The sequence below is a fragment of the Xenopus laevis genome, chromosome 4L, assembly GCF_017654675.1.
Source record: "Xenopus laevis strain J_2021 chromosome 4L, Xenopus_laevis_v10.1, whole genome shotgun sequence".
Taxonomy (NCBI): domain Eukaryota; kingdom Metazoa; phylum Chordata; class Amphibia; order Anura; family Pipidae; genus Xenopus; species Xenopus laevis.
The window spans coordinates 93121170-93144456 of record NC_054377.1 but is presented as its reverse complement, the minus strand read 5'-3'; the positions used below and the strand labels follow the sequence as shown (position 1 = coordinate 93144456).

Sequence of the window (23287 nt, the reverse complement as noted above, 5' to 3'; positions counted from 1 at the left end):
GGCATGTGCAGTTATTTAACTTTGCTTTTGTTCTTCAGTCAATGATTGCTTCTGCCTGACAAATAAAATGCTCTTATTTACAGTCTGTTTATTGCAGTGATATATGGTAAAATACAGAGAGAGAGAGAGAGAGAGAGAGAGAGAGAGAGAGAGAGAGAGAGAGAGAGAGAGAGAGAGAGAGAGAGAGAGAGAGAGAGAGAAGAGAGAGAGAGAGAGAGAGAGAGAGAGAGAGAGAGAGAGAGAGAGAGAGAGAGAGAGAGAGAGAGAGAGAGAGAGAGAGAGAGAGAGAGAGAGAGAGAGAGAGTCACAGTTGCCCACTTCAGCAACAGGTAATGGATAATGATACTCTCAATAAATACTAGGATTCAGCTTATATGCTGCTCATGTACTAAGTGCCATTGCTAGATATATATGTAAAGGATCTGTGTTGTCTGGATTCTATACTCACAGCTCCACCTGGAATGCGAATGGCTTTGACACTTCCATGGGGTTTACTCAGAGCATCCTGCACATACCCCAGCTGCACTTCCCTAAAATGGTCGGTCACATCCTGGATCTGTGTAAGCAAATACAAATGCCACCAGAATGAACCTAAGCAGTTTCCATCCAAGTATAAGCCAACCAATGGGTATACATATTTAAAAACAATAGTTATATGTCTTTAAAGATACAGTAATAAAAATGTATCATTTAACAGAGGTATGGGATCTGTTATCCAGACAACGGATATCCAGAAAGCTCAGAGTTATGGAAAGGCCATCTCCCATAGACTTTTTATCTGTAATAATAAAACAGTACCTTGTACTTGATCCCAACTAAAATATAATTAATCCTTATTGGAGGCAAAACAATCCTATTGGGTTTATTTAATGTGTGAATTATTTTTTTTGCAAAGTTAAAGAAAAGTCCCATTCCCGTACCAGTTATTTCTATTTGTTTGTATTACTATTTGCTTTTAAGTAGAATTCCTTTTTTTAATACAAGGAATTGGCTTGGTTGTGTTCAGGCATTTATTTGTACCAACACTATGCCCCATCATTAGATGCGGATGTTTTTGTGAACATTATGTTTAAATGTTTTTAGGACATTTTCCTTTCCCAGTGTTACTGCCCCTTTAAAGACAATGACATTTGGTCATAACACTGACATTTTTATTGCATAATTTGTAAATGAACCAAGTTAATATTCAGCTACAACAACTGGAGCATAGGTGAGGAACTGCTTGTAGAGAAGTATTTTCTCTACAAACATCAGTGTTCCTGTGTAAGTCTGTTGCACTATTGGCTATTTTATTTTTTGTTAAAAGATGTTTAATTAGCAGGGCCCACGATCGGATCAGCCCGATATTGCCCACCTCAAGGTGGGCATATCGTGGAGAGATCCGCTCGTTTGACGACATTGCCAAACGAGCGGATCTCTCAGTGTATGGGCACCTTTAGAGAAAAGGAGATTTTGTGTACTCACCGTTAAATCTCTTTCTCTTCAGTCGCTTGGGGGACACAGGGACAGTGGGGTATAGCTGGAACCACTAGGAGGCAGGACACAATAAAAAAATAGAAACTTGACCCCTCCTCCTCCTGCTATACCCCTCCTCTGTAGGCAGAGACACTCAGTTCGTACCAAAGGAGAAACAGGAGGTTATCAATAATCAACAGAAAATCTGATAACTAATTACAAGAAGAACAGTCTGAAGCCAAGAGAAGGCCTCTATTCAGGGAGGGAAGCCCTGTGTCCCCCAAGCGACTGAAGAGAAAGAGATTTAACGGTGAGTACACAAAATCTCCTTTTCTCTAGGTCTGCTTGGGGGACACAGGGACAGTGGGGACGTACCAAAGCTGTCCCCTGAATCTAGGGCGGGAAGTAGAGGCCTACGTGGAACCAGCCACTGCAGCCTGAAGTACCTTCCTGCCATAGTGGGTGTCAGATGCCACAAGGTGCCAAACTGGTAAAATTTGGCAAAAGTATGGATTGAAGTCCACGTTGCAGCCTTGTTCCGCTGAGGCTTATTTTCGAAAAGCCCTCTGGTGGAATGTGCCCTGATTGATCTGGGGGAACCTGACCCTGTGATGAATAGGATCTCTGGATGGCCTGCTTTATCCATCAGGATATGGTGGTCTAAGGACAAGGAGTCCGATAGACGGATGTCCTCGACCCGGTGCAGGTAAAACTTGAGGGCCCTAACGAGGTCGAGGGTGTGCAGTGCTGCTTCCTTCGCATTGGAAAGGGATGGGCAGAAGGTAGGAATCGTAATTTCCTGGTTGAGGTGGAAAGTGGAAACCACCTTGGGAAGAAAAGAGGGAGAAGTATGAAGTACTGCCTTGTCGTTGTGGAAGGTCAACAGAGGAGACCTACAGGATTGGGCAGAGATCTCAGATACTCTCCGTGCTGAGGCAATAGCCAGCAGAAAAAACTGTTTTCCATGTGAGCCACTGAAGTGGAATAGAATCCATGGGTTTAAAGGGAGCGTGTTGCAGGGCACGTAGGACTAGGGTTAAGTCCCAATTTGGCACCGGTCAAAGTACCGGGCGCTTTATGTGGGCCATTCCCTGAAGAAAAATCCTAACATCTGGGAACAAGGCGAGAGGTCTTTGGAACAGGATGGAAGTGCCGAAAACTGAGATTTCAGTGATCCGAGGGACATGTGCAGGGACAGTCCCTCCTGTATAAGGCCAGAAGGAGTGGAGTGGAAAACTTCAGTGAATTGAAACCATTACATTGGCACCACCAATGGAAAGTGAATCAGACCCAATGGTACGTCTTGGCGGAGACCGGTTTGCGGGCTGCACGCATGGTAGAATGACAGTGTCAGAGAACCCCTTCCGTCTTAGGATCGCAGTTTCAGTAGCCACGCCATCAATTGAGGGTGGCAGGACAGTGGTGAAGGATTGGACCCTGAGAGAGAAGGTCCAGGATGAGAGGCCAAGGTTCCTCTACTGAGAGATGTACTAGATCCTAGACCCAGGATCTACGGGGCCATGTTGGAGCTATGAGGATGAGAGTATGAGTTCTCTCTGAAGTTTCTTGATCTTTCTTTGAATGAACGCAAGATGGAAGTCCCAGGGAGAGGTGAGGGCGTCTGCCGCCAGAGGGTCCCTGGACCTTGCAAAGAAGAGAGGAACTTCTTTGAGTGATCTTGTGGAAGATGTTGTCCTTTACAGGCCAGTCGCAGGGATCTAGGGATGTCTACTGAGATAATCTGCTTCCCAGTTTAAGAGACCAGGAATGAAGATGGCTGACAGGCGAGTCGGATTGCCTGTATCTCAAGAAGGTTGATGTGAAGACATTGTTCCGATAGAGACCAGCGACCCTGCGCTGACCGACCCTCTGCACTGCTCCCCAACCGGAGAGGCTTGCACCTGTGGTGAGCAGTCACCATTGTGGATCCCCTAGGGGTCTGCCCCTGGTTAGGTGACTGGTTTGCATCAACCAGAGAAGAGAGACTTGAGTCCTGCGGGATAAACGAAATTCCAGGAGAAGGGATTTGTGCCTCCAGGCCGCAAGAATATTCCACTGAAGCTCTCTGATGTGACGTTGGGTGAAGGGAACTGATTCTATCATCGAAACCATGACTCCCAACACCTTCATGTAGAATCTCGCGGTGTGGGACTTCGAGAGGAGAGACCGCACGAGGGTCCGCAAATGCTGGACCTTGTCACTGGGAGAGTTTGTGTCTGGGTGTTGAACTGCATCCAGAGGAAGACCATGGATTGGCTTGGGGTTAACGAGGACTTGTCCAGGTTGATGAACCAACCAAACTCCTGTAATCGAACCATGGTGAAGTGCAACGCCTGCTGGGCCACTGCAAATTAAGGTGCCTTGATCAGGAGATCGTCCAGATAAGGAGTTATGGAGATCCCCCTGGTGCGGATTAGAGCAGTGGCCACCGACATGATCTTGGTAAAGACACGAGGGGCCGAGTTCAGGCCAAGGGGAAGGTCTGTGAGTTGGAAGTGGCGATTTTGGAAGGCAAATCGCAAGAATCTCTGATGGGGACAGAAAATTGGGGCCGCGATGACAGACCTGAGGGATTCCAACTTGAACCTTCGCGGTCGAATGAAAGTATGGAGTTCCTTGAGGTCCAGGATTGGCCGAACAGATCCATCCTTCTTGGGAACTACAAACAAGTTTGAGTAATAGCCTCGGAATCTCTCCTCAGTCGGAAAAGGGATGATGACCTCTGAACGGATAAGCTTGCCGATCGCGTTGTGCAGCGCCTGAGCCTTTTGATGCCCCTGAGGATATCTGGACATGAAGAACCGGCGGGGCGGGAGAGAAGCGAATTCTAGGTGGTAGCCCTGACTCACGACCTCGTGTACCCAGACGTCTTGAGTCAGATTCTTCCAGGAGTCGGCAAACCTGCAAAGTCTCCCCCCCCCTACGGCTGAGTCGCTGAAGGGAAGAAGGGGTGAGTAATGCAGACGTGGACTTGCGGACTGCCAGGATGGCCTGGACCTTCCACCGAAGCGTCCTCTGCAGGTGGTGGAGTGTCGTGAGAGACTTTTTTGAAGACAAGTCCGCAGTTTCATCCAGAGAGATCTGCGAACCGATACCGACAAGTCAAGTCGGCTGAAGTTCTGCTAATAACCTGTAGCGCATCGAGGGAGGCTTCACATAGGTAGTCAGCCTCCTTGATTTGCGAGGCCAAATGAGCAAGTTCTTCACGGGGGACCCTTGTGGCAATCGCTCGGCATAAGGCGTCCGACCAAGTTTGGACGGCTCTACTTACCCAAGCCGAGTCTAGAACAGGCCGAAGGGAGGTACCTGAAGCAGAGAAGAGGGAACTTAGAATGCCCTCAAGCTTCTTGTCCATGGAGTCCTTGAAGGAGGCTGCATCAGGAACTGGTAAAGCAGTGCCCTTAGATAGTCGAGAGACAGGCGCGTCCACTGAAGGTGGGGAGGTCCACTTTTCCGTTAGTTCCTGTGGAAAAGGATATAGTTTGAGAAAAACTGCGCTTAGCCTGGAAACATCCCTCTGGCTTGAACCATTCCTGTTGTATAATTTGCTCGAGTTGAGCATGAGAGAGGAAAGGAAGGTGAGGACCTGCTGACCTGCTGCGGCACTTAAACAAGGAGGTACTGCAACTAGGTTCAGGCTCCTTTAAGTGAAGGGTCTCTAATACTGAAATGAGGGAATCAATGGCCTCGGAGGAGAGTTTGGGGGGATTCCCCTTACTCTGGGTCGGAACTGTGAGATAGTTCACCATCAGATAGAGCCGGATCCTCCTTGGAGTCAGGCGGCAAGGAATTGTAATGAAATAAAAATAAAAGAGCAAAATAAATAGTAAAATACTCCTGAATGCAGGAGACGGCCCTAACCTCCTGAGGACACAACGAAACTGAGTGTCTCTGCCTACAGAGGAGGGGTATAGCAGGAGGAGGAGGGGTCAAGTTTCTATTTTTTTATTGTGTCCTGCCTCCTAGTGGTTCCAGCTATACCCCACTGTCCCTGTGTCCTCCAAGCAGACCTAGAGAAAATTACAAGCACAGGCATTTGGGGGGAATGGAATCCATAATGGACACAGCACCAACAATTACTGTCCATTTAAGCTTAAGCCACCATAATCATTTTTAACAAAATCGGTTTGTCATCCTTCCTGTTTTGGCCCAAATCAAAAATAAGTTCTATTTAGTACTACTGTGCACAGGAAACCTGCATGCAAACAAACATGAAAGACATGAAGTAGGTTGTGAAGAAGATAATCCTCCTAACCTTCATTTCAAAGCGTGTGTCTGGCTTATCAACTCCATAGCTGCTCATGGCCTCCGCATAACTCATAACTGGAAATGGGGTTTGGAGGGATCCTTTCTCCTCTGGCCAGGAGTGGCGCAACATTCCCTCCACCAGACTCTGGATACCAGCCTGATCCACAAATGACATCTCAATATCCACCTGAAACATAAAAATCAGTTATTATACATCTAATATTTTATCCTATAGAATATATTAAGGGAGAATAACAAAAAGCTCAGTGTCTCTCCACGGGTAGGGAAAAGGGAGAGTTACACAACCTACAATGAAGCATGTTTCCATAACATACTGTTATACCATTATACATACTATTATACCAATACACACAACATACACCTGAAAAATCGAACTCTGGGGAAAGCTTAGCTTATTATTAGAAGGTTTATCAGCTTGCTTCATGTGTAGTCATAAGTCACAATGGGGTTTCATGTGTACACAAGCATTAGAAGAGACTAATTTAATAAAATTCGGAGTGCAGTGTTGATTACATTAAAGGGGTGGTTGACCTTTAAGTCAACTCTTAGTAGGCTATAGAACGGCCAATTCTAAGCAACTTTTCAATTGGTCTTCATTATTTATTTATTTTTTTATTTCCAGCTTTCAAATGGGGGTCACTGGCCCAATCTTAAAACAAATGTTCTCTGCAGCTACAAATGTATTGTTTTGCTACTTTTTATTACTAATCTTTCTTTTCGGGTCCTCTCTTATTCATATTTCAGTCTCTTATTCAAATCAGAGTATGGTTGCAAAGGTAATTTAGACCATAGTAACCAGATCGCTGAAATTGCAAATTGTAGAGCCGCTGAATAAAAAGCCAAATAACTCAAAAACCACAAATAATAGAAAATGAAAACCAAATAATCTCAGAAAATCACTCTCTACATTACACTAAAAGTTAACTCGGAGGTGAACAACCCCTTTAAGTCAAGAGGAGGATACATAGAACCTGTTGATGCTTTTTGGCCCATGTCTTAGGTAAAAGTACAGTGAAACCTCTACGGGATGTCTACATTGATCAGTAACAGCTCTGTGATGGGTATCTGGCCTGCCATCATACCCTATATAAGTTACAGCTTATCACATTATATAGTTGCTGCATTGGGAACCAAGCAGGACCTGAAGTACCCATGAAAATCTCTGACTGCCGCTCTCTGATTGTCATTTGACTGGATAACCAGTTATTTTCTGAATCAATTCACCAGTGAAAGTAACAACAAGTACATTAATTTAAAAAAAAAAAAGCTTCTATATAGATATTCATATATTTTACAGAAGTCTGAGCCTGTCTATGACGAGAAACCAAAAGGAGCATGGACACAAAAACAACGGTCTATATCAGAAATAAGATATTATACTTAAAAACATCACATTGCATTGTTATTATAATTATATAGGTTATAGACTACTGTAACTCTCTTTTAATTGGCCTTCCCCTCCAGAGACTGTCACCTCTCCAGTCCATAATGAACACTGCTGCGAGGCTCATACACCTCAGCACCCGCTCCTCCTCTGCCTCGCCATTCTGTCAATGCCTGTATTAATTCATGTGATTTAGTTGTATAAATCACATTTACTTTACAGTGCTACGCAATATGTTGGCGCTATATAAATACATGTTAATAATAAATAATAATAATATAGCACCACCATGTTACACAGCACTTTACTGAGATTGTTCAAATTCACATCAGTCCCTGCCCCAGTGGAGTTTATAAATTAAAGTCACACAACACATTCACTAGTGTCAGTTTCACCAGAAGTCTACCTGCCTGTATGTTTTTGGGCATAAAGAAAAAATACCTGAACATGCTCAGGTCAGAAGCAAACTCAGTACCCGGTACACAAAGCAACAGTCCAAAACACTGGGGAACCTTGCACTACATTTTTAAAATATTCTTTTATACAAACATTTTTGGATGCAGTCATTCTTTACTATAAAACTACGCTACAAATCAACATACTATCCACCCCCAAATGGGCTATATTTGGTGACGGTAAAGGGCAGATAAACTGGCGGGTATAGTTTTAGCAGTTAGCATAAAAGCTTTACTGAACTGCTGGATTTCAAATGTACCCCTATAACTGAAATTGGTGAGATTAAAACTTGATTTTGAGTACCGATGGACTGGCTAGAGGATACTTTTATTAGAGAATGCCAGGCAACAAACTTTTTTCAGACCTGGGTAAAATACTTCTGTAAACTGTCTCCCCAGAGACAACAAGCAATATCTTATGTATTTAGATCTAACACATGGTATATCTCTGAGGAGCTGCTGGGAAGACAACCACTACCTACCAGGAGTTAAATAAGATACAGTGACTTGTGAACCACAAATGATGTGGTTGTCCCGGATATTCCGTAAATTGAGTTGGACAATGGGAGAGGGTGGGCTTGTCAAGTGAAAGGGCAATAACCTAGTGTACTGATCTTCTGATATTATTAGGAACACTGTCTGATATTGAAACAGTACATGTTATGCCTTTGTGTACAGAGCAACCCTAGTTTTATTGTACAAAATGTATTCATATGTGTAATAACATGGACATTTTGTTGCTTATGTATCATTAAATTGGGGTGCAAATAAAAGCATACAAAAAATAAATATTAACCTTTCATCAAAAAGAGAGTTAATTTAAAATATTTATTATGCCAGATGCATTCTGCACGCTGTTTTAAAGAACCAGTACCACTAAAATTGAACAGTATTTGTCTGAAACAGTAAATCCTTCCAAAATTGGCAGAATCATGTGAGTAAAGGGGTCCTGTCACAGCAATGAAAATGTGACCTTTGTCTTATAGAAATAAACTTTCTAAATATAATCAACTAATCACAGCATATAATCGGTCTTTGCATTTATTAGTTTACCTGTTTCGTAGGCTATATGTACACTTGTTTTGGTCTGTGCGGATACAAACATATTTTATTTGAAAAGTGACACATTAAGACCTATTTTATGTTATATTGCTTGGTGATGCACCACGGTTTTGGTCTTAAAAAGCTGCAGAGAAATCTGTGCCTGTATAGTGGCATGGTGCTCTGTGGCAGTGTGTTATAATGTTATACTACCTGTGTGAATTCAGGCTGCCGATCTGGCTTTGATCCCTCATCCCGATAGCATCTTGCTATTTGGAAGTATCTGTGAATACAGGCAAGTGGAGCTTTGTAAGTAACAAAAGGCTTTGCCATTGGTTCTCTTCACCTAAGAAAAATAAGCCATTATATTCGCTTATTAGCCTGCACCCGCACCATCACCTATTAAACCACTGGCAGTACAAATGCCATCAGCCCAAAGTAAATCTCATCCTTCATTTGTTTTTGAATCAGTTAATTGCATTTTTGTTTTCACATCAGTACAATAAATTAAGCTGAACAAAACAAGACAATTTTTTTTTCTCACAATAGACTACCACCAACTTTATAAAACCTAAGCATTTGTTTCCAGTGTATGACCTAGGATACTGGCACATGGCTGCAAACTGTGCAGGTGTTTGTATCTTTTGCTTTTAATTCTTTTTGGTGTTTTACAAGTTTGACACAATGCTAAATAAGGAACCCTTAGTTATTGGCTTTTGCGGTGACACTCACCTGTCCAGCCCTCCAATTATGAGAAGCTGTTTGAACTGCTGCGGGCTCTGAGGCAGTGAATAAAACTTGCCAGGCTCACGAGTGGGTACCACAAACTCCTTAGCACCCTAAAAGTATAAATATAAAAATATTACTTTGAAATCGTAAGGCTGAAGGCATACAAAACATTTTATATCTGAAAAGAACCCCATGTGCAAACAGCCTAGGTCTGGATGTGTTTTAAAATACACAACAACTGTTAAGTTAAAAGTAGGTGTCTTTATTTGGCAGGAAGACTCATTAAAAGACAAAAAGTAAAACATTTACATTCATTTTTAACTACACTTCAAAAAGTATAGCTTACATTGATATCTATCAATTACAACCAGATACAGCAATTAAATACAGTAATTATCTTGTGTACTAAGTGACAATATATATTTACACTGCTAAATTACAATTCTAAACTGGTCCCTTACTAGTTAGTAGAGAAGTACAGGAGTTGCAACTAAATAGAGACTGGAGGGCCATTGGAGATAAGGGGGGAGGGGAAGAACCCGGATGTAAACTGCCAGTTAAAAGTAAATATTTCAAATAAATAAAGACTACTATAGGATACCTACCCCTGGGGTTCTTTTAAATAAGGTGGGGGTCTCTACATCCACAAAGCCTATAAAGAAAGGGAACATCACATGAATACTTCATGATATACTCTTGCCTGATGACAGCAAAAAAGAGCTAGCTATATCAAATAGTTCTGCATTGGGCAACGTCTCACTCTCACCCTATCTACCACAGGCATAAATAGATTGAGAATTCATGTGTGATACTTTACATAAATCAGCTCCCAGCATTCTCTTACCATGCAAGTTACACAGATACTCTCTCATTTTCATCACAACTTTGGACCTCAGCCGTAGGTTGTACTGCAACAGACCGCTGCGTATATCCAGATAGCGATACTGCATTCGAAGAGCTTCTGATTTCTATACAAAAATTCCATTTATGAAAATGCACATCACATTATGAGAAGCTCATATGTTAAAAGCAAATAATACATAAGCTGACTTAATTTGAGCTTTTTTTTCAAATACAGAAATGCAATATGTGCACAGGGAATATTCTGCACACACAGTAAAGTCACTTGTTTATATGTCTCTATTGAATGGTGTGAATTTCACATAACAACTAAGATAAATCAAGGATGACATTCTGGGCTTACAACTAAGAAGAACAAGTCCATATGAAAATATCTGATACAATTAAAGGTAGAAAACGGATTTACTCAAAAGCTCTTCCGACTGATTAAAACAAGATACTGGTAGATACTTTGCTTTATCTGTGGCAGAGATCAGACTGTTATGTTTCAGCCTCATCAATAAAATCTGTTGTCAGTGCTTCTGGAAAAGTACTACTGCAATAACATTATTTTTAACCTTTTTTGGATACACCCTCTAATAGAAGTAGGAGATCCCCATATACATCATCTAAAACTGCTCTAAAGATAACAAATATTTTTTGTATGGGCCAATAGATCACAATGAATATACTTGGTCTTTACAAACAAGCACATTTACCTTCACAACATCTTTAATCTCAAAAGGTAACTTCTTACAAGTATTCAGGATGTGAGCTTCCTTTGCCAGAACTTCAATCTCACCGGTCGGCATCCTCTGGAAAACAAAGAAAATTGATATAAGCTGTTGCTGCCGGCCAATGCCTCGCCACGTCTAACCTCAATTATGTGCTGAAGTAGCCTCAGGTTTTTGTTTTTTTTTCTTTCAGGGCACTCATTTAGTTTATAGAATACATTGTTATGTAGCCATGGGGCATTAGCGCAGGTGATTCTTCATTTAAGCAGTTTGGGGAGATTGTCACCCCGCAGAAGAGGCGATTAGTTGTCAGGCGACTAAATCTCCCCGATTCTGCGCCAACCCTTACTGCTACACTGCAAGTTGGCATAATATCAACCACCTCCCCAGCAGCCTATCAACAGAACAATGGGCAGCTAACCAGATAGCAGCTATCCGACACCTCTGCTAAAGGATTTGTTTGCATTGCTAAATAGCAGACATGAGAATAGCACCAAAGCAGGAAACCCCCTGCTCTTTGTTTCCTGGGTACTATTCTCACTTTTAGCACTGCAAACATGACCTAGGGTTGTGGTATGATACAATGGCGAGGGAATAAATAGCTGTCTCATAGTAGTTCCATCCTGAAGTGCTGGCTCCTTCTTAAAGCTCAGAATCAGGCACAATACACTGAGATGGCCGCCTCCAAACCAATATTACAGCTAAAAAAATATATTTATGTTGGTTCAAAAATAAAAATTTTAATGGTAGAGTGAATTCTTTGCAATGTAACCAGTGTAATTGAGAAATAAAAGTAAACCATAAAAATCATGACTGAATCCCTTTAAGCTGCCAGTACATAAACCTTGTGGACCACTATAGACTCCAACTATGATCCAGTTTTTGGCCCACTGGCTAAATGATTGGATGATCCTGATTTAGACCAATTCCTAGCTTTATACGGGAACCTAAACAGCAACCAAATTCCAGATATGGTTCTTTGAAGAATTAAAATCTCTCATATAATATTTATTTTTAGGTTCTGGACAAACAGATACCAGGTTTCCCTTTTTAACAGACGGTGTCAGTGGTCATTTAATATATTTCCCACACTATGTCATACCCAAAAATACAGTTTTTTTTTTTAACCATGGTTTAATTTTTTTTGTTTGAGAGCAACAGTCACAATAGTTTATGTTTTTCCCTCAATTCATAACACCAGTGGAACATTTAGTTGGTACAATACAAAGTAATTAAGTAAAAATAAAAAGAATAGACTAGAGTAGTTCTTTTCAGAAACAATAGAGGAGTATAGCGCAATAAGTAGGGGTGGACTCACCGGATTATCCTGTCCAGGTGGCCGTCGTATGACTGTCCCCTTAAGCAGCACTACTGATTCTAATGTAGCTTCACTGAGCATCTTCTTCAGCTGGGAATATTTCTGTAGAGAGAATCTATTAAACATTACAGGACAGACAAAAAGAACATGAGCATGGTCTGAACACATTTGGAACTCGCACTACTTACCTCATCCTGTGGGAGAATGACTTGGGTGAGTCCATGGAAATCTCGCAATACAACAAACAGATCATGTCTGCAAAAGAAAGAAATGTATAGTCAATTGATAAATCAGGTTTCTACAAATTGAACCTAAAAATGCTCCTGAAAGGCTTGGCTCAATTGTATTCATTTTTATCATCATTTTTATCAAGGAGTGCTATGGTCTTAAATATAATTCTTAAACTAGAATGAATATGATAGTGTCAATACTGCCATTGTTTGCTATCATAGTGTTATGCTACCATTGTCGATACCTTATATGAGGCCAGTGGAGAAGCAAAGACAAGAGCAGCCATAGAAAAAAGTGATACTCAAAGGTCTATGGGCAACATAGGTTTTCTGAAGTAAATGACAAATCGGTTTAAAGCTGGCCATAGATTCAAAGATCCGATTGTTCGAATCCTCAACGATCGGACTTCCCCACCTGCCACTAACCTTTCAGATCAAATAAATAAGTAAAAGAACAGATCAGCCGATGTTCTGCCCCTACATCAATCGTACGAAAGTTATGTCCGACAAAAGCTAGTGACAGTCTCCCACTGAAAATCGTCAGATCGGCAATACATGCAGAGATATAATTTTACATGCAGAGATATAATTTTCTAGCCTGTCCGATCAACTGAACGACCGATCTCCATGAGTTGACAGATGTCGGGGCTCTCTACACAATCTGAAAATCGTATGAATCGATGTGAATCATACATGTGAATGGAAACCCTGTGTGGTTTTCATCATAAAAATGCCAAAATGTGCACCTTTAGGTTTACAGCCATTAGTCACAAGTTTTATTAACATGATTGCAGGAGGCAGATTTTTGGCTGTAACCTGACCTTTTGTCACTGGCTGATTTAAAGGGGTTGTTCACCCTTCAAACAACTGGTTGTTTTCAGATAGATCACCAGAAAAAATGACTTTTTCCAATAACTTTCTACTTTCATTGTGTGCCCGTTTTTCTAATATTGAAGTGTAAAGTGTACTTTTTCACCTTCTGAAGCAGCTCTGGGGGGAGGGGGTCACTGACCCTGTAAACTATTCTAAATGGATACATTTAGTGGATACATTCCTTATCTTTGTCCCTGCTGAGCAGAATCTGTGGGTTTTATTACAGGCAGCTGTTAGAATTGATACAATAGTTGCTAATACTCCAGAGATGCTGCTGAGAAATGTATCAACTAAATGTTGCAAAATTGTAACAGTTCAGAGTCTGCACCTGAATTACTGAGCTGCCAGACTCAAACACCAGAGACACAAACATTCAACTTTACACTTAGATTTTGGAAAAACAGTAAAAAAAAGAAAAAAAATATTTAATGATGGAAAGTAATTGAAAAAAGTCTTTATTTCTGGGGAACAATCTAAAAACAACTGAATTGAAAAAAGTGTTTTGAAGGTGAACAACCCCTTTAAGCATCAGTCCTTTTAAAGCCCAAAAAGCAAGTGAGAGTGTGAGAGAGAAAAGAGTACTAAAACATGGCAACTGTATTTTAAAATAACAGAACCATGCTTAAATTGCAGATATTGATACATCTTGAGCTGCTTAGAAACAAGTAGTCTGCAGTAGATGGGATGACTTTTACAACAAGCCATTTGAAAGAAAACTAAACTGCTTTACTTTCTTGATGAAAAATCATATACGCTAACATTTTTGCTTACCTCTGATACTGCAGCCAGCCATATAGAGTCACTTCCTGACCCACATGAGCAGAGCACAGCTCACCACAGGTATGTGTCCGTGAAACAAAACTGTTTGTATCTAGAAGAAAATATCAATAAGCTCAGCATTAATATTTGATGTTTAGCCAACTTTTAATTGGGAATTGTTGTTGAGGTAGAATGCACTACAGAAATACACATGGATGTGCCTTTGTAGGGCACAAAAATTAAGTTGAATTACTTTTTATGTCATATTTGATAAAGGATATGTTTTCATCATTCTTTCATTTAGAGTATTTACTCTATAACTTACAATCAGAGTACCTTGTACTTACATTTACATACAATGCATTAATAGGCATGGTATTAAAGTCTTCATGACCATGGCCATTTGAAATCACATTGTAAACGCGAAGATGAATATATTGCGTGGCAGTTGAAAAGGAGTTCATTTAAAGGTCCTTGGAGTTGCACCCCCCACAACCATAAATAACGTGCGTGGGTGCAGATGAAAAGGCATAAAGAATAAGTAAGTAGCACTGCACTCCACAGGTCACAGGGTGTGAAGTGTACGGCTTACTTATTGATTTTATATACATATATACAGATACACATATATATATACATATAGATATGTATTAAGTTTTACAAAGACCAGCACTCTAATTTCAGTGAAAAAAACCCAAAAATCAATCTTTATTCATACTTGTGCATCCGTTTCGACCCGCATTCGGGTCTTATGTATGTGTATATATATATATATGAAGACAGCTTAAGTTAGGAGCCGAAACGTCGAAAATAAAATAACTTTTGTTTTTTCATACTTTACTAAAGTCCTGGTTGTGCGTTTTATTTGCCACTTTTGATATTTATTATTTAACCAGCACCTAGGCATTGACTAACACTTGGGAGTGCTCCAGATCGCGTGTGTGTGTGTGTGTGTGTGTGTGTGTGTGTGTGTGTGTGTGAGATAGCAAGGGTGATGTAAAAAATATAACATTGTGTAATTCCAGTCATCCCATTACACAGGAGAATGCATATGAACTATGACTTATGAATTAGAGACAACAATGGTCAATGTGATTTTTCAAACCTGTGTGGACAGGCACTATTGGGTGCATCATTTTTGGGACTATATATGAGCTAGTGGACTATAAACTGACAGGTAGCAGTGATTGTCAAGCTATATATGGACACCTTTAGACAGAAACAGGCCACAAGAGGTCCTTAGGAAATACTTGACTAAGACTCTCAGCATCCCATCAGCTGACATACTGTGTGAACACACATTGGTGAGGCAGACTGTGATGGGGGCTTAGGGAGAATCACACGACAGAAGACTGTATCAACCCGTTGATGCAGTGATTGATTGTTTTTTTGTTTTTTTTTTTAAATCTGCCTGAGCTATCTGGACTGTAAGCTGCTGACTCAGTCTGGAGGGGCTGACTCACAAGCTTTTATTGGCCACCTCAAGAAGATGAGAGAAATATTAAGAAAACCAAGCAACTACAGTACTAAGAAATAAAAGACTACTACCTGGAGTTCTTTGATCGTTGAGATTTGGTGCATAAGTTCTGATGTATTTCCTGTGTGTTAAACAGACATTTCCAAGGACGACAGGCCTTCTTGCTGCAAGCATGCAGGTTGTCAGAATCTTGAGACTAGGACGTAGAGCCATTCTCAGATAAATGTTTCCTAGGTAATGGCTGTTCTACTCACAATTATTTGCTGAGAAAAAAGCAGAAAAGGACAGAGGTACATTTAAACTAACCAGCATATATGTCGGGGTCAGTTGAAACTTGTGATCAATGACTTTGAAAGGAGACACAAAGGATAAGTGGAAACTCTCATAATATTGCAATAGAATATAATATATGGTGCTGGTGTTACTTTGGGCTTCGAACTCCAATAGATCTCCTATGGTCCCTGTTTCAAATGAAGGGTGGGCTTGTCTTAAACGTCCCTGCCCGAAGCACAGTAGGAGTGGGACAGCCAATTACAGTACTGCAGCCACACAAGTAGACAGGTTTCAGTTCAGAAGAGCCTAGTTGTTCCATAATAGTCAGTCAGATTCTGTATGTGCCAATGCAAGTTTATCGCTGAGAAAATAAAGAAACTGTTGTATGTGGCATGGTGAGATGGTAAGTATCCTTGGCTGGTGCCCTATTTACAGAAGGGTACGGCCAGCCAGGGGTCCCATATCAGCTTTTAGGTTCACTGGGGTTTGTCTAATATATTGGCATGCACCAGTGAATCTGAATTTCCTTGTCCTTTAAAGGGTTTGCTAACCTTTGAATTATGCTTCAGTGTGATGCACAAATTGCAATTGGTCTTTATATATTATTTGCTTTTTTTTTATTCTTTAGCTTTTGTTCAGCAGCTTTTCAGGTAGAAATGTCAAGTCAAAGGCTAGTTTAACCTAGCAACCAAGCAGTGGTGTGATTGAGAGTCAGGAACATGAATAGAAGAGGGAATAAATAGAAAGAGAAGTACTACAGTAACAATAACAATCAAATTGCAGCCTCACAGAGCAATAGTTTTTTGGCTGTCTGGGTCAGTGACCCCCATTTGAAAATAGTCAGAAGAGGAAGTCAAATAATGCAAAAACAGCAATAAATAATAAATAGCTAACAAGTTGGTAAGCGTAGGCCATTCTATAAATTCTATAAAATACTAATAGTTAACCTAAAGCTGAACCACCCCTTTAAGCCTAACCATAAATATTTTTAAGTTTTATAGGTTGCTGGAATGACTCAGCAGGAAGAGAACCAACTTGAAGTTTATTGCCCTCAACCTGACGTGGAGCATCATGATCACATTATAGCATAATCTTATACTAAAATACGTGGATTAGATTAAGCATGTTGCTGCCTTAGAATTGAAAATAGTAAAAATAAAAAAACGGTGTGACAGAATGTAAGAAATCAAAATGAGGAAAAGTCACACTAAAAATCCACTGTGCACACTGGCACTCCCAGTCATAAGAGGGAAATGTAACTGTATTTAATAGTATTTAATTGTTTAACTTATTACCCAGTTAGATAATTTAATGTCATGCTGTCAAACGTGTCTGCATGCCATGTAGTTCCTCATTATACAATTCACTATGACACAATGTTCTTGCAAAACAGGTAGAAGTGGAGAGGCCTAGATTGTGTTTATTTGAGATACAGTCTAGAATGCAACAAAAAAAACGTTGATTTCTGACAAACAGATAAGCTAATACTAATGCACACCCAGTGTATAAATAATGTGTATGTTCCACTTGTTACAAAAATACATCAAAAGTCTAATTCTTCAAACAGAACAAACAATCAAGCTGGATTGGCATATGCAAAATGTGTCATATAAGACAACTTTTAATAAAAACAAAATACTGGTTCTATACTGACCCCTGCAGGTGCACAAGAGCAAACACCAACCCTGAACATTTTTTGTATGCACTCAACAACTTCTCTGGGCAGAGAACCAATGGGTTGCATTGGTGTGCAGAAAATTGCAGAAAGGTGCACCACTTGGCATGCACAAGATGAAACTGTACTGTATGTATGTACTGGAACACATTATATATATATATATATATATATATTTATTTATGTTGCTTTTTAAGGCTTGCAACGATCGGATTACGATACTATGAATGGTCGCAGGACTGCATCAACTAGCCGGTGTGGTCCTGGATCGTATGAAAAAACAAACTTGACCGATCGATATCTGGCCGATTGTTGGCCTCATATTGATCGGTTGGACCAGTCGGGACCGATATAGGCAGCAGTCGGAAATGGTGAGCTGTGTTGAAGGGGGGAGGGGAGTACGTTTTACATCTTTCCGATTTTATATATATATATATATATATATATATATATATATATATATATATATATATATATATATATATATACCATAAGGACCCGAAGTGGTTGGAGAAACTGGAAAACCAACTGATTCAGTATACAACAGAACTACATAAATTTAAACGCAACAAAGTTCAAATTGTACAATCAGACTACCAGAATCGACGCGTATATGGTTGGCTAACAGGAAGCGACTCCACCCGCCCCAGATTCCAGAGGGTCCCGAGACATCGAGGGGGACTCAGTGGCTTCGACTCCTCACCTTATACTTCTTCACCCTCTGATATTGACACCAGCACCAGAGGCAGGGGTAGAGGCAGAGCCCGGGCACGCTATCCGCCATCTTCCACCCCATTTTCTACCGCCACTCCTGACAACTCCAGCGCACATTTTTTAGGATCGGTAACACGCTCAAAAACCAAGGACGTCCCCATAAGAGGCGCGGAGGGCTCAGACGCAAGACCACCAAACCTTTACAAGAGGAAGTAGTGTACAACCTTAGCTCCCACAATTTGAGCCCTACAGAACTGCAAGTTCTGAGTAAAGGACTAACATTTGTACCCACGAACAATTTAAACAATCTCGACCTAATGATTGATATTCATCGTTTCCAAAGAACAATGAAGCTTAAGGACCATTTTAGGACTAAGACACAACAAAAACCTTCCCTTTTTCGTGCGGCCAGTACATTCGAACCCACCAACACACCAAAAGCAATAGCTGCTTTCACTAGATTATTGATTGATGAGTCCCTGAAACCCAGAGATCACAACCATCATCCTAACCTTACAAGATCAGAGAGAGAAGCCATTACAGCATTAGCCAAGAATGAGAACATTATTGTACGTCCGGCCGACAAAGGTGGCGGTGTGGTTATTATGGACTATTCAACTTACCGCACAGAGGTCCTAAGACAACTTGCTGACACGAATACCTACCAACCCTTGGATAGTGATCCGACTAACAATTATAAGAAACGGGTTGATACCACACTCCAAACGGCTCTACTGCAGGGATTTATCTCTGAATCTACACTATCTTTCCTTACGCAAGCACATCCTGTCTGTCCAATCTTGTATACCCTGCCCAAGGTCCATAAGAGTTTAAAGGATCCACCTGGACGACCGATAGTGAGTGCAAGAAACTCCATCCTACAGCCTCTTGCTGTTTTTGTGGACTATTATCTACAACCTTTGGTCCAGGCAACTTCCACCTTCATTAAAGATACAGGGGATTTACTGATGAAGATCAACTCCTGTCTACCTATACCTGAACATACACTACTGGCCACATTGGACGTAACTTCCTTGTACACAGTTATCCCCACAGATGAAGGGATAAAAGTAGTCTCCAGATCTTTATTACAACACCCGGACCCCACACGTCCTAACACAGAATTCCTAACGGATCTCTTGGGCCTATTGAACTACTTCAAATTCGAACAGTGTTATTACCTACAAACCAGCGGCACAAGTATGGGTTCTAACGTGGCTCCTTCATTTGCAAATCTCTACATGGCAAATTTTGAGGAACACAACATCCTCCCCAAATATGGCCTACATATACATAAACTGTGGCGCTTTATTGATGATCTCTTACTCCTGTGGACAGGGTCCAAACAACAGTTTTTACAGATGGTAACTGAACTGAACAATTTGCCAACTACCATCAAGTTCACAGCACATATCCATGAAACCGAAGTACCGTTCCTGGATATTCTACTGATCAAAGAAGGACAACAAATCCACACTACGAATTACCGAAAAACCACAGATCGTAACACATTGTTACATCACACCTCATGTCATCCTCCACACTTACTACGAAGCATTCCCTACTCCCAGATGCTACGAGTGGCTCGAAACAATACTATACTTCATCGCCGGGATATGCAACTTGATGAACTTACAGATCGCTTTTTACAAAGAGGATACCCCCTACATGAACTCTTTGAGAGCAGAAGGAGGGCTATCCAGACCCTACATACAGTCCAGAGCCCCATTAAGGACTCCTCTACATCAGTAACAGACGACCGCCTGACATTTCTTACCTCCTATTCGCCCAGTACCAAGTCTTTTGTCCAGACTATACGCAACCATTGGACTGTCATACAAAATGACAGAACTTTACCATACTCCTTCAAAATACCACCACGGATAGCATACAAGAGAGGACCTAACCTTTTTGACCAATTGGTAAAGACTGATCCTCAACACTGCTACCTGTCCTCCACCACTAGGACATGGCTGTCAAAAGGCAAGAATGGCTGCTATAAGTGCACAGATTGCACAACATGCAGACAACTAATGACTGGTTCCACCTTTACCCACCCACATTCAGGCAAACCTATTCAGATAAAACACAGAGTCACCTGTACTTCAAAGTTTGTAATCTATATTCTGAAGTGCCCCTGTGGACTTGTTTATGTAGGTAAAACCATCACCACCTTTAGGGAAAGGATGGCCAACCATCGTTCAGCCATACGTGCAGCTCTCCTTAAAGGCACAGGCGACACACCAGTCTCTCACCATTTTGCTGAACACCGACACACGTTAGCCTCCCTCAGAAGTATGATAATAGATCACACTCCAATACCAACACGTGGGGGCGATCGTGAAAGACTACTTCTACAATCAGAACTCAGGTGGATCCATAGACTGGACACATTGAACCCCAGAGGGCTCAATGAACTAATATCTTATGCGGCCTTTTACTAACAGGCCCCCTGGACTATGTAACACAGTCATTTTGACAAGCGCAGCCTTGGTTGGTCTCCTCTAAATAACTTATTCCATACTATTTCTGTATCCCTTTGCCACCTTGGGCACATCGTGGGTCCTAACCGCCTTTTCCTCCCACATACCTACTATGTACAACAACTACCTTGAGTCTAATTGGTGGGAGTGTTTTTATTACATAAATTTATGGCCCTCTTATAAACTTCTTGCAACATAGGTACACAGGAATTTGGACAGGTTTGATGTTACGTTCCCCCTGTGTCGTTGGGAGGTCTACTCTAACCTGTACCCAGAGTGCGACCCCAGCTCTCAATGTGACCAGCTTATAGCTTTAGACATATCTTACTTGTACCTCTTGGGTCGCATACCAGGGAGACAGTACCCTCCATCAAAGAGTAGTGTTTTACCCTGAACTGCACCCTAGATGGGATTATATATACATTTATATACGTGGCTAGTTTGGACACTATGGGCCCACAAAGTGATTGTATTTGTGCTCCCTCTGTACCCCTTTCCTCTCCTCTTTGACACTGGGGCTGTGTCAGGTGTCATTTGCATTTTATGTTACGTATATTATGTCCGTACAGTATGATCTTGATCAACCACAGTTGGCTGCACGGCTCATCTACCTTCCTGGACACTTTTCATACTGAGGGTACATCGGGAAAGTATAAACGGTTGCTATGAGACACTTCTGTGGACAACCGTACTCTTGAACCCTTAGACACGCCCACACACATACGGGTGAGTCCCGCCCCCTGATCCGGTTCTGCAATCTACATACACCGGCCAGAGTGAGACCTACTTCTGATCGTGACACCACACAGCCTGGTGAATAGTGGATACTGTTTCCCACATCACATAGACAATGAATAAGTACTGCAGAAACCGACATCCGGTTACACACTGGACCAGAGTAGCGATCCGCCACTGACAGACAAGCCCTTGAGGGGGGATCCGTGCACATCGAACTAGATGGTATGTGGAATGTCTAAGTATGGCGTGCTTGGTGATAGCGCTATCTGCGCTTTTCCGCATAAAGGACTGTAATCTTTAAAGCTATACAAGCTTTGCATTGTAACTAAGTTTATACATAGTATCGCTTTTCTAAATACGTTACAGATGTATCATGTTTTGATTCCGCTGCTACACTGTTGCTAAATGCCTGCTTTGTGATATTTTGTGTCACAGTGAGATGTCATGCTCATTTTTTGTTAATTTACACATACTTGTATAGCACTGTATGTTTTTGACGCACTGTATTGATGTATTCACTCCCCCCTGACACGTGATGACGTCATCACACCACTTTCCCGCCATGTGAGTGTTTAAATTGTTTGGTCAGATTCACATTTGTTACTTTGAGAAAGGCTATAGGTTTAGCCGAAACGTCAGAGAAAATTCTTCAATAAATTTTCACTTTTTGAACATTTTAAGACCTGTGAGTGCTTACCTTCTTCTTTGTGTATATATATATATATATATATATATATATAAATAAAAAGGACTGGATCATGATCTCCCTTATAACATGGAGTCAGTTGACATCTCTGCACTGGCACTATATAAATATGGTATAAAAACAGAAGTTTTCGCCAAATCAAAACAAATGACTGACGTTTGTACAAATGTGTATCAGGCGCATGGCACTAGTGCTAACATTTCCTAACTGCTAATATTTCACAGGTGCTTAGAAATGGCAGTTATCTGATCTTGCCCACTCCCGCACCTTGTATCTTATTCCCTTCCTTTTACAGTGTAAGTTCTTTTGCACAGGGCCTTCCTCACCTTTTGTACCGGTATTGGTTGTGATGTATGTAACGCCATATGTTCTATGTATGTAATTGATGTGATTTAGTTGTAAAAACATTTACTTTACAGCGCTACGAAATATGCTTGCACTATATAGATAAATGTAAATAATAAATGTTAATAATGTGTAGTAGCAGCAGTACCTGAATCCTGAAGCTCACCTGGCGGTGCTCTGCAGCTTTTCAACTTCCTACAATCAATAGGCCAGTAGTTCGTTCCTGAGTGCAATATTAAGTAGGTGCATTAACAGAAGTGTAACAATGTGGCCCAATATATGTTAATAACCACAAAATTGCTCAGAGAGCCGCACATTCATGTCCCTTTATTCATTCAGTTTCCTTCATTCCCATCTTCCTATAAATCGTGTCACGCTTTGGTTCAAGCTCAATATCTGGCCGCGTCTCTCGTAGCTGAATTAGGCGTGAGATGATGATGATGATGATGATGATCCCTTAAACACCAACCAAGCGACCTTGGAAAGCACAAAACACCGGCTGAGTCAAAACTAGCGGAAACTACAGGTTGGGACAGCAGACAGAACTAATCGATCACGCGCTAACGATACGGAAGACCGAGTAACTAAGATACCATGTAATGCTCTATTCTTATTCTAAAACACGACGTAAAATGACTGAAAAATGGGAACACTTTCCTTTCACCGTTTCTTAGCTATAGGAGATGATAAAACGAGCACGTTCTTTCTTTCATAAGTTCTGGAACCTGGTACAGAGGAAGCGGCGTGCGTCTCGCGCCTCACTATGGTGTGGGACGCACTGGATGCTGG

At 41.2% G+C, this 23287-nt stretch overlaps 1 protein-coding gene across 2 annotated transcripts in view; it reads right to left on the bottom strand.

The window, feature by feature from the left end:
* The window catches only part of dars2.L (aspartyl-tRNA synthetase 2, mitochondrial L homeolog), a 32259-nt gene extending 8989 nt beyond the window's left edge, over positions 1 to 23270 (bottom strand). Inside the window, exons 1-12 of one of the 2 annotated variants that reach the window (XM_018258469.2) lie at positions 22665 to 23270; positions 15636 to 15827; positions 14100 to 14199; positions 12414 to 12480; positions 12226 to 12327; positions 10893 to 10988; positions 10178 to 10301; positions 9939 to 9985; positions 9337 to 9443; positions 8818 to 8887; positions 5711 to 5890; positions 449 to 556 (exon numbers count right to left, since the gene is read on the bottom strand). In XM_018258469.2, the coding sequence (XP_018113958.1) occupies positions 449 to 556; positions 5711 to 5890; positions 8818 to 8887; positions 9337 to 9443; positions 9939 to 9985; positions 10178 to 10301; positions 10893 to 10988; positions 12226 to 12327; positions 12414 to 12480; positions 14100 to 14199; positions 15636 to 15777 (1143 nt within the window). In that variant the 5' untranslated portion in view covers positions 15778 to 15827; positions 22665 to 23270. Of the gene's footprint in view, positions 1 to 448; positions 557 to 5710; positions 5891 to 8817; positions 8888 to 9336; positions 9444 to 9938; positions 9986 to 10177; positions 10302 to 10892; positions 10989 to 12225; positions 12328 to 12413; positions 12481 to 14099; positions 14200 to 15635; positions 15828 to 22646 lie in introns of both variants that reach the window. The other variant, XM_018258468.2, reaches the window with a different exon arrangement.
* Between the last annotated feature and the right edge of the window lie 17 nt (positions 23271 to 23287).